Here is an 18,319-nt window from a genome sequence, read left to right as displayed (position 1 = left end):
TGAACCCAGGACAACCCTAAAGAGTATTGTCGTTGTTTAAGCCTAGCCGGCAACCCAGAACCACACAGCCGCTCACTCACTCCCCCCCCCCCTTCTCCCCCTGCTCCCGGAGGGATGGGGAGGAGAATCGAAAGAATGTAACTCCCACGGGTTGAGATAAGAACAGTCCAGTAACTAAGGTATAACACAAAACCACTACTGCTGCCACCAATAATAATAATAATGATAAGGGAAATAACAAGGGAAGAGAATGCAACTGCTCACCACTCACCGACCGATACCCAGCTCGACCCGAGCAGTGATCTAGCCCTTCTGGGTAACTGCCCCCTGTTTATATACTGGGCATGACGTGCTGTGGTATGGAATACCCCTTTGGCTAGCTTGGGTCAGGTGTCCTATCTCTGCTTCCTCTTGGCTTCCCCTCCTCCCTGGCAGAGCATGAGACTCAGAAAGTCCTTGGTCAGAGTAAACATTACTGAGCACCAACTAAAAACATCGGTGTTATCAACGTTGTTCCCGGGCTGAAAGTCAAAATCACAGCACTGCACCAGCTACTAAGAAGGAGAAAAATGACTGCTGCTGCTGAACCCAGGACGAGTATAAAATGAGATAAAAGAGCCAGCTGGCTGTTCCCTCTGTCCTGAACGGGCACCCACTGTTTGAATTGTGAAGCTTCACCTGAATCTCAGACCAGGCTCGATGCCATGCACAGGGATTCTCCATCTATCTGCCTTTGGACCAGTCTGCTGGGAAAGGGTCCTGAGGATGTTTTGTGGTTAGCCTCCTTGGAACAAAACCCTGTGCCTTATCTCTGTGGTCCTCTTGCATGTTTTTAAAATAAATAATGGGATCATAGAATCACAGAATGGTTTGGGTTGGAAAGGACCTTAAGGTCATTTAGTTCCAACCCCTCTGCCATGGGCAGGGACACCTCACACTAGACCAGGTTGCTCCAAGCCCTGTCCAACCTGGCCTTGAAAACTGCCAGGGATGGGGCAGCTACAGTTTCCTTGGGCAAAAATAATTGGAAACTGTTCTTCCTCTAATCTCTTTCATGTACAGACATCACAGGCATTACCAGTAACAACATGAGGTAAATTATGCTCAGAGAGAAACGTGATGTTTAGCTTGACAGGGTCCTTTTAAAACCCTTTTACTCTCAGGAACCCTTTGATGTATGGCCTATGGCCATACCACCCTGGGAACACCCGATCTCGTCTAATCTCAGAAGCAAAGCAGGGTTGAGCTCGGTTAGTACTTGGATGGGAGACCGCCTGGTAATCCCAGATACTGTAGTCTTTTTGTTTTGTTTTTTTTTTTTTTGCGTTCAAACTTAAACAGGGGAAGTTTAGGTTAGATATAAGGAAGAAGTTCTTTACTGTGAGGGTGGTGAGGCACTGGAATGGGTTGTGAGTGCTCCATCCCTGGCAGTGTTCAAGGCCAGGTTGGATGGGGCTTGGGTGACATGGTTTAGTGTGTGGTGTCCCTGCCCATGGCAGGAGGGTTGGAACTAGATGATGTTAAGGTCCTTTCCAACCCTAACTATTCTATGATTCTATGATGTACCCGAAGAGAGCACCTTGCTGACTTTGCTCCTGTCATCCTGGATTCATTTTAGGGTTTTGAGCCCACCTCCACATCTTCTAGCTTTGGGGAAGTTGAGGTTGAACGTGAGCTTTTGACTGCAGGAGAACCAAAAACCTTAAAAACACATGTACATGTACAGCTCCAAACATAGAGCTTGCTCCTGGCCACTCAGGCACCTGTAACGTGAGGACTGAACCAGGGGTGATAAAACAATTCATTAAGAGACACCAGCTTGGGATAAGCACTCATGTTTACTTTAGCCACTTCTTTTCTGTAGGTTTTCTGTGCCTCAATAGCACACTGGTATCAAGTGCCCGTTCCTCTTACACGGGCACATTCAGCATCTCCTGGACTCCTTTCCTCGAGTCATGGGAGATGCTGTAATATGCTGGGGAAAGCAAAGTGAATCCCTTATGTTTCTTTTGCTAAATGCTCTTTAACTGTTTCACAGCAGCTTGTTCCTGCCAGTTGTGACAAATCCGCACAACTGTCACAGAGCTGCTAAGTTTTCAGCACTTTCTGCAGTGCTGATGCTGGAAAACAATGCATATATACTTTTTGCTGATCCAAGTCCTTAGTAATTACACTTAAAGGATCCCAGAGGGATTCCTAGGTAACCTGCACTATGGTTTCCATGGCAGAGAGGCAAAGCTTGTACCCTGCAACAACAGATAATGAATGCTTAAATTAATTATGCTGCAATTGTATTTGTAAGCCAGCTGTCCCTGTATTCCCAGTAAGACTTGAGTCTTACTGCTTTAACACAACAGTTAAAGGATAAAAACAAACAAGACAGGGGGTCAGGAATGGTGGTGCTCAGCTGCAGCCACCATTGGAGCTGCAGAGTGCCAGAAACCACAGACTGGAAGAAACCTTCACTCATTGCTTTTACAGCTCCGATTGCTGTTATTACCTCTGTGCCATAACAAGGGTTTATTTACATTTTAGTGTTTAGGGTTTGGGTCTGTGTTCCAACTCTCTAAACTTTGGAGGAAAACTTGAAAGTCCTTGAAGGCTATCCCTGCTGATACAAACATATCCTTTCAGCTACCTGATACTGGGCCCATCCTTGGCAGATGTTTTTCTCCTCCTATGAAGGACTTCAGGGTTCTTTTATAAAAAAAGAAAAAGAAAAAAATCCCAGCCCCCAAGCTGCCTCATTTTGCTGATGAAATTCGCTATCATCCAGTGCTTCAGCACACCAGAACTTGATTTAATTTTCCCTTTCCTGGAGCCAGGCTGGTAACCATTCTGAGTGGAATTTGTCTCACAGCACTCGGCCTACAGACAGCCTAGATGGTTACCACAGACTAGACGTCTAACATTTAGACAGCTGAAATTGTGTGAGAGGACGCTGCCAACTGGCATCTGTTTCCCAGTGAAGCGGGTTCTGGACTTGCGGACACAGTGCTGGGAGGTAGCACGGTGTTCCGCAGTGGAGCCCTGTCTCCCGAATGACAGGCAGGGTGGTTTAAACAAATCTCTGCAGTTCCTGACGGCCTGCTTTAGCACTACTATTTCAGGGCGAAAAAGAGATAAAAAAGCAAAGCTTTGCAGGCTGCTTGCTGTCTTTGACACACAAACACCAGGCTCAGAAAATCAGCTTGACCTCTGTCTTTCTAGCACCCCAGAACCTGAGATACCACTGGGCTTGGGGCATTCTTCGGGCTTCTCTAAGTCTCAAGGAGGCCAAAGATGAGGTAAAGCACCACTGAACTACTAAAGTGACATGCAAAATTGCAAATCAACGGCTATGGCTCTTCTTGCTACGTGTGGATGGCACATGTTATAGAGCTAGCATGTGGCATGATGAGTTGTAAAAGTTGCTAGTTCTAAAATACTGTCTGTAGCTGCAGTAAAAGGGAGTTCACTGACCTATTGCCAGTCTGTGCTCAGCAAAATATCTTTTCTGAAGCACAAACCCAGAAGTGATTCATCTTCTGCCTGGGCACTGAGCAGGAATCGCTTCTTAGAAACAGATGACACATGTCCCAGGAAATTCTTGCTGTCAAAGGGGAGAAGGGCAAGTGTTTCCTCTGGGCAGAGGTTAAGGCACAAAGACCTTACAAGTTAGAAATAAGACAGCCATAAGCATTTAGAAGTGCAGCAAGATTCATAATTGGAGCTAAAATGGAATCTTCAAAGTCACAAAGCTGCTTATCCACCAGCTGCCACAGGCAGGACTCCAGCCCCTGCCAAGATATGCTGGTGGGAGCAGCTGTACCTGCAATTGCTGAGTGGAGAGTCCTTGTTGGAGTTAGTGCAGGGAAGAGGGGGTTAAAAAGAGTTAACTAAAAATGAAGCAGAATGTGTAGGTTGTCAGACAGCTGGATTTGAGCTATTCAGTTTGCAGAGACCCCTCCCCTCCCTGGTCATCCTATTTCTGGGATGCTTTTTCCAGCAAATATGGAAGACCCCACATATGCAGTGGCAAAGCAAGCATTTTCTCCTGACCCTGCATTGAACAGGGGGTGTGAGATGTAAATAGGTGCTGGCTGAATCAGGGAGCTGAGCAAAACAGCTGTCCACAGGAATCCAGTTGCTGCTGATGCAGGCAGGTATGTGTGTGTTGACTTCCCCCATTTTGCTAGATGAGGGCACAACTTCGATGTACTGGTGTATAAACAAAGGACATGCTCCCTCCCTGGACACCATCCCATCATCATCCTCTGAACACAAGTACCAAAGGTTTGTGATCTTGGTCAGCCCAACAGATCCATCCCAAAGTGTCTGTGTCTGTGAGGGCAAAGCTCAAACACCAGGGAATTACGAGGCAGCCAGTCCTGCTCTATGCCTTTTGATAGCCTCTAGATTATCTGGGGGGCTGGTATACAACTTCCTTCATGGTGTTGAAGCAATCCAGTGGCCTGAGCAGAGCAGGGGCAGAAATAGTCTCTGCTGCTTTGTCAGGGGACATCAGACGACGAGCAGATCAAGGCTAATGCCATCACGAGGGAGGGCAGTTAAGTACTCCCCTGGCTGCAAGGTGGAAGGAACCAAATGCATTTTGTGCCTCTGTGGTGCCCTGCCAACAGAAACAATGACAGTGATAATCACTTGCAATCTGTTATTATATTAACAAGAGGTCAAAAATCGTAAAACCCAATAATCTTCTGAAATGAATCTAATCTCCCCCCCTTCCCCCTCCCGCCCCCCTCCCCCCCCCCCCCCCCAGTGTAAATAACACACTGCATCGCAGTGCTTGGCAGTGGCAAGGCTGGGAGGGAGGGAAGGTTCTGGTTTTGAAAGGTTTGGTGTGGCGCAGGCAGAGGGATTTGCTGGATACCTGCCTGCCAGGTGAGGCTCTCTGCAATCCCTCCATTTGGTTGGCTTCCTTTCTTCCTTTGACCCCGTTGCTAAGCTACAAATATGCCTTTCCAGCAAGCTCCAGCATCCTCACTCCCACCCACTCCCAAATGCAAACTGAATCAGCCTGCTCAGAAAAGAAACCATCTCTGGCTATGAAGGAGCTTTTTTTCCTCCCCCCCCCCCCTCAGTATCTCTACAGAGTGGTACTTGGTTAGAAAGGGTGTCCACCCTGCCCCATGCCAACCCAACAGCCACAGGAACTTTGTTAGGACAGGAGTATGGAGAAAAGCATTTATACCATACCAGGTGATGAAACCTGGCGCAGCTCTGTTGCAGCAAGAATAGGTGAGGATACTAGCTACTCTGAGAAATAGCTACCACCTCACCTGTACAAGCGCTTGCTCACCCTGATGCAAGCCACGTTAACACTTTAGGACAGCAAGTGTTTTATGGCAGGGACAAGGGGGCAGGGTGGATGTTTTTCTGACCAGCGTTCTGCAGAACGATGCATTGGAGGGTTGTCTGCAGTGGTCTTTTCTGTCATTCCTGGGTCCAACAGTCACATACTCATCATGCCCAACACAAGTTGTCAGGGCTGCCTTTAGGCTCTGTGGAAGGTAACAGATGCTCCTGGGGTTCACTTCAAGACAGCCTATGGTGGGCGTCTGACATGGGCCAGCTGTGGTGTAGGTTGCTGCAAAGGTTTCCACATAGTCCTCAGGAGCATAATTTGGTCCATATAAACCTCAGGAAAGTTTATTAGAGCTTTCCCAAAATGTTGGCTTAACATAGACCACCGTATGCCAGCCTGACTTTTGCCCTTATCAGGATACCTGTACAAGCAATCATGTTTATTGGGAAATGTCCTCTGGAGACTCCTCCAAACCATCCCCGAACAACTATATGATCCAATATAATAGTTTATTTTCTTTTTCATTGGCCACTAACTGATTTTAGTTATTCTTTTAAGGCCAGATTTCTGATCTGCATAACATGAGGGCGCCCATAAGCAACTGCTGTCTTAATCAATGGATTCAGTGAGTCTACATCCAGGTGTTTGCTTGGCAGACGTTGGGTCTGGAGCTCACATTAAGGACTTAGATCCCCTTTGTGCTAATGTATGACAGTAAACAGAGTCTGCCCCCAGACTTGCAGGTATACATGTCTATTGAGGCAAATGGATGGAAAGTAATTGTTGAAGTGGCTCAGAAAAGCAGGAGTCCAGCAGCTTTGCTGTCACTCAGGGATAAGAGGGACGGAGTTGCCAGGGATGCTTCAGGCCCCAAGAATGCCTTGGGCTATGGGTCGGTGTGGGGAGGGAGCAAAGGGGCTTCTGGCAGAGCCTGGTTCCTTTCTGGTGAACCAGGATAGGGATTTTGTCTGCCTTTGCAGAAATGGAGGCTGCCTTAGGAGGATGCTTTGCTTGGATGAAAGAGCTAGGAGCAACCTATTTATTGTCCCAGGGTCAGGGGCAATGGATCTGGGTTTAGTCCCTGCTTTCACTATTTGCCCACCTCCAAGGGAGAGATCTTTATTCACACCTTCCTCATGGAAAAATTCAGCAAGGGTTCCAAGCACTGTGGAATCATTTGCTGGAGGGTGTAAATGGGCCATTTAGGGTCTGCCTGCCCTGCAGTATCCTGGGCCCAGCACAGCTCCCAACCCTGCTCCAAGGCAGCCTTAGACAGACTTTCAACACACCTTCTAACTCCTCTCCTTCTCTTTCTCTTCCAGGGCTCAGCTCCCATCCTGGTAGTCATGGTGATCTTACTAAATATTGGAGTCGCCATTTTGTTTATTAACTTTTTCATCTAATTCAAGACTGCCTTGTTTGCAAAAATAAGTTACATGTATGAATGGGGGGAAAAAAACCAAACAACAAGAAAAAGGGGAAAAACATAAGTCGAACTGTCCTACAACAATTTCCAAGTCTTTTCACAGAAGAACAACAAACGATCGAGTCTCACTCACAGTTTGCCTTTTCTCCTGGGTAATGTTTTTTGGATTTTAGCCAAAATTCTTTGCTTGTATAACACTATGCTGTGTGGCATGGCAAAATGCTATCAACACTCTGCTCCCCCAACATGGGAAAGGATGATAAGGAATCTCAACAAAATAAAACCTCATTTCCCTTCCCCTCACCCTGTAAAAATATATTCAGAACAACAGCAATGAAACCCGAAGTGGAGACTAGATGAGGGGACCATGGGGAGATTTTGTTTGATGTATGGGTCCTGGGATACTTCAAGCTGAGCTTCCCAGGGAAACCCACAGCATCTTTAATAATAAATGGGAGAGAAAAGCAAAATCAGGCTTTTCTTCCTTCTCCCATTGCAAATGGAGAAGCATTGCTGTAAGGAGGAAAAGCACAGGGAAGGCATGAACCCTGCCTGGATGCAAAAGATGGGTGAAGGGCAACAGGCCCTATTTTGTTACTTGTTTTTTTATTTTTAAAACAAAGCAGCAATTGGTGTTTTGTTAAATTTCTTGGGGTGAAGGGGGGTGTGGGGGTGGGGAATAGGGAACACAAGGTTTAAGCAGCAGCCCCGCTACCCTCCTGCCTTCACTCCTCCTCCCCAGGCTGCTCCCTGCCGTGGCAGGGCTGGAAAACCACCCACTGCTACTTTCAATTCACAGCAAATTTCTCATAGATAAAAATATCTACCTGGATTCCCTCACAGAAAAAGTGGAGGCGCCTTCAGCAACACAAATTGAGTAGCTGCTGGTCATTGTGCCGTGCTCACCGCCGTGTGAGGAGCAGCATTAACTTGAGCATCCCATCCCAAACACATGCGTGAACAGAGATGCCGGAGAGCAGACTGGTGGGGAGGGACTGGGGAGAGAGGGCTCCATTCTGATCCACTTTGGATAACAATAAAACACAATAAAGCAAAATAATAAGGTAAAATTGTTCTTCAAAGGCATATGGAGAGGAGCACTGGAGCATGTCCCAAAGAAGGCGAGGGTTGTTGGGTTTGTCTCTTACATCTTGCTGTGGACTGTTTCAGACATCATGCTTGGGCTCTGAGCATGTAGCATTTTGCACTTTGTAATGGAGGATGTATATTCCAGCTTCCAAAGTGTCCCCGTAAAAAACAAAACAAACAAACAAAAAACACCAAACAAAAAAAAAGGAAAGAAAACCAGGAAAAAAAAACAGGAAACATCAGAGAGAGAGAAAACATAAAAAAAATATATAAAAAAGATTAAAAAACAAAACAAAACAAAAACCTAAATATCATTGGCAATGGCCGCCTCTAAGGATGTATTCTTTTTTTCTTTTTCTATGTCACTTAATTTGTTTGTTTATGCCATCTTTGTAATATGCCTGCCTTGATTTTCTCCCCTCCCCTGTCCCCAATGATAATATGAATACTCATCCCTGTTCTGAGCTGTCACGGTCCCCATCACACAAGTGCATTCTTAGCTCAATCGCTTGGAAGTGGCCTACAGCCCCTCGCTTATCAAAAATGACTGTACTGGTTCCTCATCTTTTCCTACCATGGAGATTGTCTTTGCCAGTGATTCACCACCACCAGGTACAGTTCAAATGGCTTCATTTGGGATTTGATACATCCAGGGACCAAATTCCACCCTCAGTTCAACCAATTGCACTGTTCATCAGGAGAAGGGGTGTGAGCATGGCAGCAACCCGAGGGTGGGATGAATCCCTTCCACAGGTATATTTGGGGGGAGGAAGGAGGGAACAAATCCTCCTCGACATTACACATACAGAATTGTTTGGTACAGCCCTGACTTGCGGACTCAGCTTTGCTTCGCTTCTGTTTTAGCTGTTTCTCTGCTACCTTTTCAGCAGATTTCTTATTACACTGCACTGGATTGCTATATTTTTAACCAGAAATAAACTAAGGATTAGAGCATGTTCTAGTTAAATTCAGTTCTTTTCCTTACATGGTCTTATTCCCTCCTGTCGCAGTTTCTCTTCCTCTTTTTCTTCCTTTCCCTTTTCAGGCAGAAGGGCTACAGGTAGACAGGGTAAATGAGAAATGAAGGCAATGAGACCCCGTGCAACTTTTATTTCATTTTCCACAGTAACTGTCCATCATCTTCATACATTTTATGTTTTGTTTAGTTTGTTTTGTTGTTTTTTTTTTTTCTCCTTTTAGGTCCTTAGTCATCTTTTTTACTCCTGAATGGTTGCTGCATACTTGAACCAAATAACAATGTTGTTTGCAGCCCTAGGAACTCATCTGTGTGTTTTGTAACTCTTTGTAAAGACTGTCAAGGACTTTGTTTTTGTACATTCAGGTGCATGACAAAAAGGTCCCACCAGGAGCAGGTTAAACAGTTACATACAAACACAGTACAGTATCTATATATATATAAAACATCAAAAAATTGCTTCTTGGTATCAATCAAATAAAAATTCTAGTGATTTCAGGACTAGCTTTTTCACACTGCTGACTGATTCCTGTTCTTGCTCATGTACCAGCAGTTCTGTACAAACACAAATGCAACTCTGATTTTTCATCACTTTGTTCCGCAGAATAAAACTCAATGGAGCTGAGGTTTGTTCAACATGAGACATAGACAAAAACTATGTCGTGGTTTCAGCGCAACTGGTAACTCAGAATCACAGAGCAGCTCGCTTACTCACCCCCTTATTCCCTGCCACTCCCGAAGGTGAATCAAAAGAATGCAAATCCCATGGGCTGAGATAAGAACAGTCCAGTAACTAAGGTATAAAATAAGACTATTATTACTACCACTAAGAACAATAATGATAAGGGATATAACAAGGGGAGAGAACATGAAACTAAAAGGAGAAAGTAAAAAAAGAAAACAATAAGCACAAGTGATACACAATACAATTGCTCACCACCCACAGGAACTTTATCCCCCTCTACAGCAAGTAAATGTTCTGATTGGGCTGGGCCAGCCCTGTTGGCAGATCCCCTTGCGTTGATCAACCAGGTGGCATTCGCTAAATGTGTATCCCAATGTTTGAAAGTCCTACCACCCATGGCTCTCAGTGTAGGTTTTAACAGCCCATTGTACTGTTCGATTTTCCCAGAGGCTGGTGCATGATAGGAGATGTGATATACCCACTTGATGCCATGTTCTCTGGTCCAAATGTCTATAAGGTTGTTCCAGAAATGAGTCCCATTGTCTGACTCAGTTCTCTCTGGGGTGCTGTGTCGCCACAAGACTTGCTTCTCAAGGCCCAGGATAGTGTTCCGGGCAGTGGCGTGGGGCACAGCGTATGTTTCAGGCCATCCGGTGGTTGCTTCCACCATGGTAAGCACACGGTGCTTGCCTTGGCGGGCTGGTGGGAGTGTGATATAATCAGTCTGCCAGGCCTCCCCATATTTGTACTTCAACCATCGTCCTCCATACCAGAGAGGCTTTAACTGCTTGGCTTGCTTAATTGCAGCACGTTTCAGATTCATGAATAACCTGGACAATAGTGTCCATTGTTACGTCCACCCCTCAATCACAAGCCCATCTATGTGTTGCATCTCTGCCTTGATGGCCTGAGATGTCATGGGCCCACAGGGCTAAAAATAATTCACCCTTATGTTGCCAATCCAAATCCATCTGAGCCACTTCAGTCTTAGCCGCTTGATCCACCTGTTGGTCGCTCTGGTGTTCCTCAGGGGCCCGACTCTTGAGTACATGAGCATCTATGTGGCGTACCTTCACCACCAGGTTCTGCACCCGGGCAGCAATATCTTTCCACAGTGCAGCAGCCCAGATGGGTTTACCTCTGCGTTGCCAGTTGCTCTGCTTCCATTGCTGCAACCACCCCCACAGGGCATTTGCCACCATCCATGAGTCAATAAAGAGATAAAGTACTGGCCACTTCTCTCGTTCAGCAACGTCCAAGGCCAGCTGGATGGCTTCCACCTCTGCAGACCCTCTCCTTCAGCAGTTTCTGCAACTTGTCGTCGGGGACTCCATACAGCTGCCTTCCATCTCCGATGCTTTCCCACAATACGACAGGACCCATCAGTAAACAAGGCATACTGCTTTTCACTTTCTGACAGTTCATTATATGGTGGGACCTCTTCAGCACACATCACCTCCTCTTCTGGTGACATTCCAAACCCTTTGCCCTCTGGCCAGTCCATAACGACTTCTAGAATTCCTGGACGACTGGGATTTCCTATTCGAGCTTGTTGTGTAATTAGTGCAGCCCACTTACTCCATGTAGCATCGGTTGCATGATGCGTAGAGGAGACCCTGCCTTTGAACATCCAGCCCAGCACGGGCAGCCGGGGTGCCAGGAGGAGCTGTGCTTCAGTGCCAATCACTTCTGAAGCAGCTCGAACCCCTTCATAGGCTGCCAGTATCTCTTTCTCAGTTGGGGTATAGCTGGCCTCGGATCCCCTGTATCCGTGACTAAAATAGCCGAGGGGTTGACTTCGAGTCTCTCCTGGAGCATTCTGCTAGAGGCTCCAGGTAGGACCATTCTCCCTGGCTGCGGTGCAGAGCACATTTTTCACATCTGGCCCGGTCCGGACTGGTCCAAGGGTTACTGCATGAACTATCTCTCGCTTAATTTGTTCAAAGGCTTGTTGTTGCTCAGGACCTCATTTGAAATCACTCTTCTTCCAGGTCATGTGATAGAGAGGGCTTACAATCAGACTGCAATTTGGGATGTGCATTCTCCAGAACCCCACAACACCCAAGAAAACTTGTTATTATTAGTTGGTGGAGACATTGCTGTTATTTTGTTGATCATATCTGTTGGCATCCTGCCATTTTATCCCCATAAATTGAAACTCCTGTGCAGGTCCCTTGACCTTACTCTGTTTTATGGCAAAACCGGCCTTCAGAAGGATTTGGATTATTTTCCTCCCTTTCTCAAAAACTTCTTCCACCGTATCACCCTGCACAATGATGTCATCAATGTATTGCAGGTGTTCTGGAGCTTGCCCCTGTTCCAGTGCAGTCTGGATCAGTCCATGGCAGATGGTAGGGCTGTGTTTCCACCCCTGGGCCAATCGGTTCCAAGTGTACTGGACACCCCTCCAAGTAAAAGCAAACTGCGGCCTGCACTCCACTGCCAAAGGAATGGAGAAAAATGCATTGGCAATATCAGTTGTGGCATCCCACTTGGCTGCCTTTGCCTCCAGTTCATACTGAAGTTCTAGCATGTCCGGTACGGCAGCACTCAAGGGTGGTGTTACTTCATTCAGGCCAAGATAGTCTACTGTTAGTCTCCACTCTCTGCTGGACTTGTGCACTGGCCATATGGGGCTATTAAAGGGTGAGCGGGTCCTGCTGATCACTCCTTGGCTCTCCAGTCGACGGATCAGCTGATGGATGGGAATCAGGGAGTCTCGGTTGGTGTGACATTGCCACCAGTGCACTGTTGTGGTTGCAATTGGCACTTGCTGTTCTTCAACCTTCAGCAACCCCGCAACAGAAGGATCCTCTGAGAGACCAGGCAAGGTGGACAGCTGCTCAAGTTCCTCTGTCTCCAAAGCAGCAATGCCAAAAGCCCATTGATACCCTTTTGGGTCTTTGAAGTATCCTCTCCTGAAATAGTCTATGCCAAGAGACTTGGAGCTTCTGGACCACTCACAATGGGGGGCTTTTGCCACTTCCTCCCAGTCAAGCTGATTTCAGCCTCCCATACAGTCAACTCTTGGGATCCTCCTGTCACTCCAGAAATACAAATGGGTTCCACCCCTTGACAGCTTGATGACATCAGGGTATCCTGTGCAATGGTATCTACTAGAGCCTGATACTCCTGTGGGACTGATGTGCCAGGCCATCTGATCCATACAGTCCAGTAAACCCAATTGTCCCTCTCCTCCACCTGGCTGGAGGCAGGGGCCCTCTAATACAGATCATGAGATTCTCCCTTTACATCTTGTATAAAGGGATTGTAATTCCTTATCATAGGAAATGGAGTGAAATCAGCTCTTCCACTCCATCTGGGACGCTGCTCACCAAAGATTGGAGCAGCAACTTTCTCGGGAGGATCATCATTGACCGTTGTTTTCCTTTGCAGTTCACACACCCGTTCTGCCAGAGCTGAGGTAGGTTTTCCATCCCACTTTCGCATGTCTTCTCCGTGATGCCACAGGTAAAACAGTAGGGTGCCCGGTGGCGTGTACGTCCTATATCTTCCCTTGAGACGCAGGTCAGAACACGTGGGGAGCTGGATAGATCGTCTCTCAATTGCATGAACTCCCGGGGCAGTTTTTCCACAGCTGAAATGAAGGAAGGGGTGAGATTGTCTTCAAACTCCCAGAGCTGATGGCTCACTTCATCCACTGTTGGCGCTGCTGCCTTACTCCAGGTCACTGATGCCAGTAAGTGGGCATATGATGATAACCCAATCTGTGTAAACTTTCACCACATGGGTCATGTACATTCGACTTCATCTGGATCTAGGGGTGTATTCCTGGCATCCAGCCTATGATAGATAATCTCTAGAATGGCTGATTCCTTCAGGTACTGGAGGCCTTTCTCTGTCCTGGTCCACTTGTCTGGGTGACACATAACACAGTCCTTATAGGGATACCTTTCTTTCACAGCTGCCAAGAGCCGCCTCCAGAGGCTGAGGGCTCCTTTCTCTTTAGCAATCACTTTGTCAGTTCCCCCTTCCCTAGCAAGTGATCACAGCTGCTTGGCTTCCCTACCTTCTAGTTCGTGACTGTTGGCCCCATTGTCCCAGCATCAAAGCAACCAGGTGACAAAGTGCTCCCCTGAAAGACGGCTGAAATCTTTTTGCATATTCCGCAGCTCAGTCAAGGTCAGGGATGGAGAAGTTACCTCAACCTCTGATTCCTGTACTAATTCCTCTTGTTCATATGTCGCCCCATCTAGTTCATGTGTCGAGTCTTCATCTTCCTTCACTGATGGAGTTTTTTTTTCATGCCTTTTGTCTGCTTTTCTTCTTCCTCATAGGGGCAACTGATACTGGCATGGATTGATCCTTTGGTTCAGATGCAATGTCTGTCACTGGGGTTGGAGTGGCTGCAGTGTCTGTTGTCAGGGTTTGAGTAGCTGCTGTGCTTATCGCAGGAGCTGAGGTAACTGCTGTGCTTGGGGTTTGAGCAGCTGTGTTGTCTGTTGCTTTGTCATGAGATCCGGAGACATCTTTTTCCTGCTCCTTACAGAACAGTGTGGAGACAGTGTTCTCACAGGAGAATGGATATTTGGTACATGAACTCTGAATAACCCCTAAATGTACAGCAAGGCCATGAGAGGCCTGAGGAAGCTTAAGCAAGCAAGATAAGAAGAAGCTGGAATTTACCGAGTTGTGAAACCATGGACTGTTGGCAAGCTTTCGAGGTCAAGTTCTCACACCTCTGCTTAACCAATTATATGTTAGTTACTAGGGGTCTTAAGGACATATATCCAATCATAATGTGCCAAATCAGTGTGAGCAAAAGTAAGCAGCAGTATATAAAGAGTTGATGCTTTGCAATAAATGGCTGTAGTCTGATCACATTGATCTCTGAGTCCATTCCATGGCAAATGGCACCCAACCAGGGTCCCTCAATATTTTCACATTGAAACTGAAGAAATATTTTCACATTGAAACTGAAGAAATTGAAACGTGGGAAATTGGCTGGATACGATCCGGCAGGACCAGGATCGGGAGGTAGAAGCCTCGGAGGTAGGCGCCTCGAAACGGAGCCTTTTGAGCCTGGAAGACACGGAGCCTTGTGAGCCCGGAAGACAAGACACTGCACAGTGCAAATCAGGTAGCAGCCAACGCGGGTGGAAGAGGAAAAAAAAAAAAAGAAAGGGGTAATCAAATGAACAAAGAAGAAACGGCGATACTTAAACTCTTCCAACATATCCTCTCTGTGAGAGGGATAGAGTATAATGAAGCTATGCTAAAAAGATTGTTGTTCTGCAGTAAGGAGAAGGAGTTAATCCAGGGGGATGGCGAAGCCTTTGAGCTTGGGACTTGGGAAAAAATTGCTAAGGAAGAAGCCTCCATTTTATGGATGTTTTCAGTCCTTCTTAAGAAGAAGGGAGCAACCTTTAAAGAGACAGACTTAAAGTTAATGTTGAAATGGTCGAAGATGCATTATCCAGAGACTGATGAGTCTACCGTATTTGAGGTCTCTTTGTGGAATGGCGCAGGAGTTAAATTGTGGGACGCAGCCACAAAAGGCAATGACACTGAAAAATTTGCTAGTCATTTGGAGAACTATTTTAAAGGCGTTAAAGTCAAAAAATGAGATCATGCAGCCCAGTGCCCCCCGTCCCCGTCCCCCAAACCTCCGCCGGTTGCTGCCGCGGCTGTGAAGGCTGAGAACAGAGATGAAGACAATCTTTTTGACCCAGGCCCTATTGACCCTGAGAAGGAGCCTGTGCACGTTCATCAGACTGCTGTTGCTGATCCTGAGGTTCTGACGCCTGATAATTCTGATGCTGACCTGGATGGTCCTTTTGGCCCGGAGCCTATTGATCCGGAAAAGGAGCCTGATTTACATCCCCCATATCCTCATGATAAATGGGCAGCTGTAGAGGGAGAAGCAAGATGGGTGGGGGATGCAGATGTATTGTGTGCACTCCCGGTGGTGTATGTGCTGGATCCAGACCCGTGGTGGGAAGTTCTCTCCTATGCTCTTATCGAGGGTATCGGGTGGACTGTGGCGGACCATGGACTTAGGACCCCATATACAACTCATTTGATACAGTCTCTCTGTGATACTCATGTACTAGAAGTTGGCAAATATAAGTATGTCCATGTTTCTATTGACCCTTGGAGACCTTTATAGATATTGCTGGCCACTTCTTCCGACATAGGCTGGCCACCTGTGTTGGAATGAGTGTGCATTTTGGTCAGTATAAAAGCCCAAGCTTCATGCAATGTGAGGGAGGCAGAGCCTCCGCGGGGACGCCCGCTGAGGTTGAGCCTGCCGCCTCGCACTGCGATGATGCTTCTTGGAGCTGGTTTCTTGATAGTCTTCACAGGGTCCTTGTGCCACATTCTGTACGTGGGACCATGTAGTGGGAGTAATGATTGTCTGGATGTTGTGTTTCAGATATTGTTCCAAAAGTTGTGTGGAGTGTGCTTGTGGGATCCCATGCGTGTGTGTGTGATGAGGGCAGACGGTGTTCTGTGTATTTTTTGTTGTCGGGTTCATGTAAAAGTTTTTAACGGGTAGCAGTTTAACATTTTGGTCAAGAAAGGGTTAATGCAAAAGTGCGGTTGCCGGCAGGTATTTATGGTTGCTGCTGAAGCAGGCAGGCAGCTGCAGCTGCTGCTGCCGAGCAGGCAAGCATTTATAGCAGCTGCTGAGCAAGCTGGCGTTTGTAGCCGCGCAAAGCAGGGTGAGCGACTTTGAAGAAAAAAAACAAAAACAACAAAAAAATCCCCACTACGTTATTTGCTGGAGTTCGGTACCTATGTTCAAAAGAAGCTGCCCTCCGATTCGGCTCCCAGTGCTCCTCCGGTGGAACGGCCATGGTGGATGCCAGAGCCGAGGAGTGAAGAAAAAAAGAATAAAATAAAAAAATAAACCTCTCGATCTATTGAAGTATTGAGGCAGTTTGTAGAGACACCACAGACAAAGCCTAAAGAGCTCCTGCAACACAGTGGGTGCATGGTAAGATCCTTGCTTAGTGTGTTTAAAGTAACCTGGTGGTGAATCCAAGACTTGGAGGAACAGATAGATCGGTTGAAACACAAACTGCTAACTGAAAAAGCGAGAGGGGTAGCGCAACCACAAGCTTTCTGAGCCGTCACCCAAGCAGCATCAGGGTGGCAGAGAAAGAAGAAAAAAAAATAGGTAATGATACAGCAAACTCCTTGACTGTTAACACTTTGCAGTTTACTTCTGCAGCTGCTTTACATTCCTTTTGCATCAGAATGCTTCTGTTTTGAGGAATCACTTCAACCTATTTCTCAAGAACTGATAACCTGGGGGAGGGGATGTATTTGTGTCCTCCTGCCTACAGGTCCATGGCGGCTGCCTGCAAAGTTTGTCAAGCCTTGCCATGAGCTGGACAGATGAGTGGAAGAACCCGATGCCTCAGCTACAGAAGCTGCCCGTGAATACCCCAAGCAGAATGAGATAGAAGAAGAGAAAAACGAATGATTGCAAAACATCACTTGGGGGCAACTGAAAAGTAACAGCTTGAATATGTGTGCTTGTAAAGTAGCTATTATTAGAGGCTGTGATTTTGCATGTAACACCACCTGTATTTACTAGCCAGTTTTTTATAAGAAACTACACCTTGTACTGTATGGATTTGTCACTTGCAAAAGAGATGTTAGAGCATGCAAATTTGCAGCAGCTGCTAGAAAATGCTAAGGCAAAAGCTAGAAAGATTCGAATACAATGGTAGTGTTATAAAGCAGATAATGGAACAAATTAAGAGGGTGAGAGAACTCCACTGGTAAGAAATTTCTTTGGCTAGTCCCTCACTGCCATCAGCATCTTCAACATGCTGCTGCACCCTGTAATAATTACTCTGCTAATGTAAATCTATGTGTGCTTTGCCATAGTAGTGACTTGTTACTGGATGAAGCAGGTGAAACTGTGCATTGACAACAAGGTGCAAGGACTGAGGTTGACCAAATGCCTGCTACCACAGTCAAGGGCAAGACTGGGTTGGCCTCTGTGTTTGCCACCAAGAAGAACCTTTAGCTCCGCTGCTGGCTGCAACCCAGCAGGCGTGGAGCGGTGGGAACACATGCCATGCCAGACCTTGATGTGAGGGATGGCCTCCCCTGTTACCAGAGAGCCATACAGCAGAAAAAAGGGCAGGCCCCGCAGCCTGTGGTTGGCATATGTAGGAGGTATGATCTAGTCCAAATCCCCTGCTCAAGTAGGGTCATCTAAAGCAGGCATTGACAGTAGATATAAAAAAAAAAAAAAAAAGGAGGAATGCAAGGATTTTCTCCACACGGACAGTTATCAAAAGTTCAATTTGTACTAAATTCTTTAAATTTGTCTAGTTTTGATTCTCTTTCCGCAATACAGCGATTGTGACATCTGGCAGACAATTCCTTGACCAAACTACTGGTTCTATATAAAGACCTACATGATAACGAGTGGAAAGGACCAGTGTCATTGCTGACATGGGGTCAAGGGTACAGCTGTGTACAGCTATCGACAGGACCATACTGACTGCCAGCAAAACGTAGAAAGCCCCAGAACTCAACAATGTAAAGAAACGGCAATGACAGAAATCTTTGTAATATCTGTTCTATTATGTGTGACCATGGGTAATGAACAAGTATACTGGGCACATTTGTTAAATCCCCATTATTCTGACCTGTTACATGGTATGTAGGATTTGCTGGTATGCCACATGTTATAAAGGTTCAAGTGACTTCAAATCAGACTAATCTTACTGAAATAATGCTGCCTGGAGTAGTGGGTGGTTATGTTACACAAGTCAAGCAGTGATAGAGCAGTCACGCCAAATTGTAAAAAACTTTTAGTAAAACTAAAAGGGGGAGATGTGGAGACAG

General features: G+C 46.4%; 1 protein-coding gene and 1 pseudogene across 4 annotated transcripts in view; both read left to right on the top strand.

Annotated features, from left to right (window-relative positions):
* The window catches only part of LOC133276331 (junctophilin-3), a 60,772-nt gene extending 52,726 nt beyond the window's left edge, over nucleotides 1-8,046 (top strand). For 3 of the 4 annotated variants that reach the window (XM_061467055.1, XM_061467054.1, XM_061467053.1), the window contains one exon: nucleotides 6,631-8,046. In XM_061467055.1, the coding sequence (XP_061323039.1) occupies nucleotides 6,631-6,652 (22 nt within the window). In that variant the 3' untranslated portion in view covers nucleotides 6,653-8,046. The remainder of the gene's footprint in view (nucleotides 1-6,630) is intronic. The other variant, XR_009745827.1, reaches the window with a different exon arrangement.
* LOC133276345 (5S ribosomal RNA) lies at nucleotides 1,181-1,299 on the top strand (annotated as a pseudogene).
* Nucleotides 8,047-18,319: the final 10,273 nt, after the last annotated feature.

The sequence above is a fragment of the Pezoporus flaviventris genome, unplaced genomic scaffold, assembly GCF_033815535.1.
Source record: "Pezoporus flaviventris isolate CSIRO_AGI_PZ_B2104156 unplaced genomic scaffold, CSIRO_AGI_Pfla_v1 ptg000044l, whole genome shotgun sequence".
NCBI lineage: Eukaryota > Metazoa > Chordata > Aves > Psittaciformes > Psittacidae > Pezoporus > Pezoporus flaviventris.
The sequence above is the reverse complement of the archived record's forward strand: the minus strand, read 5'-3'. Positions and strand labels throughout refer to the sequence as shown.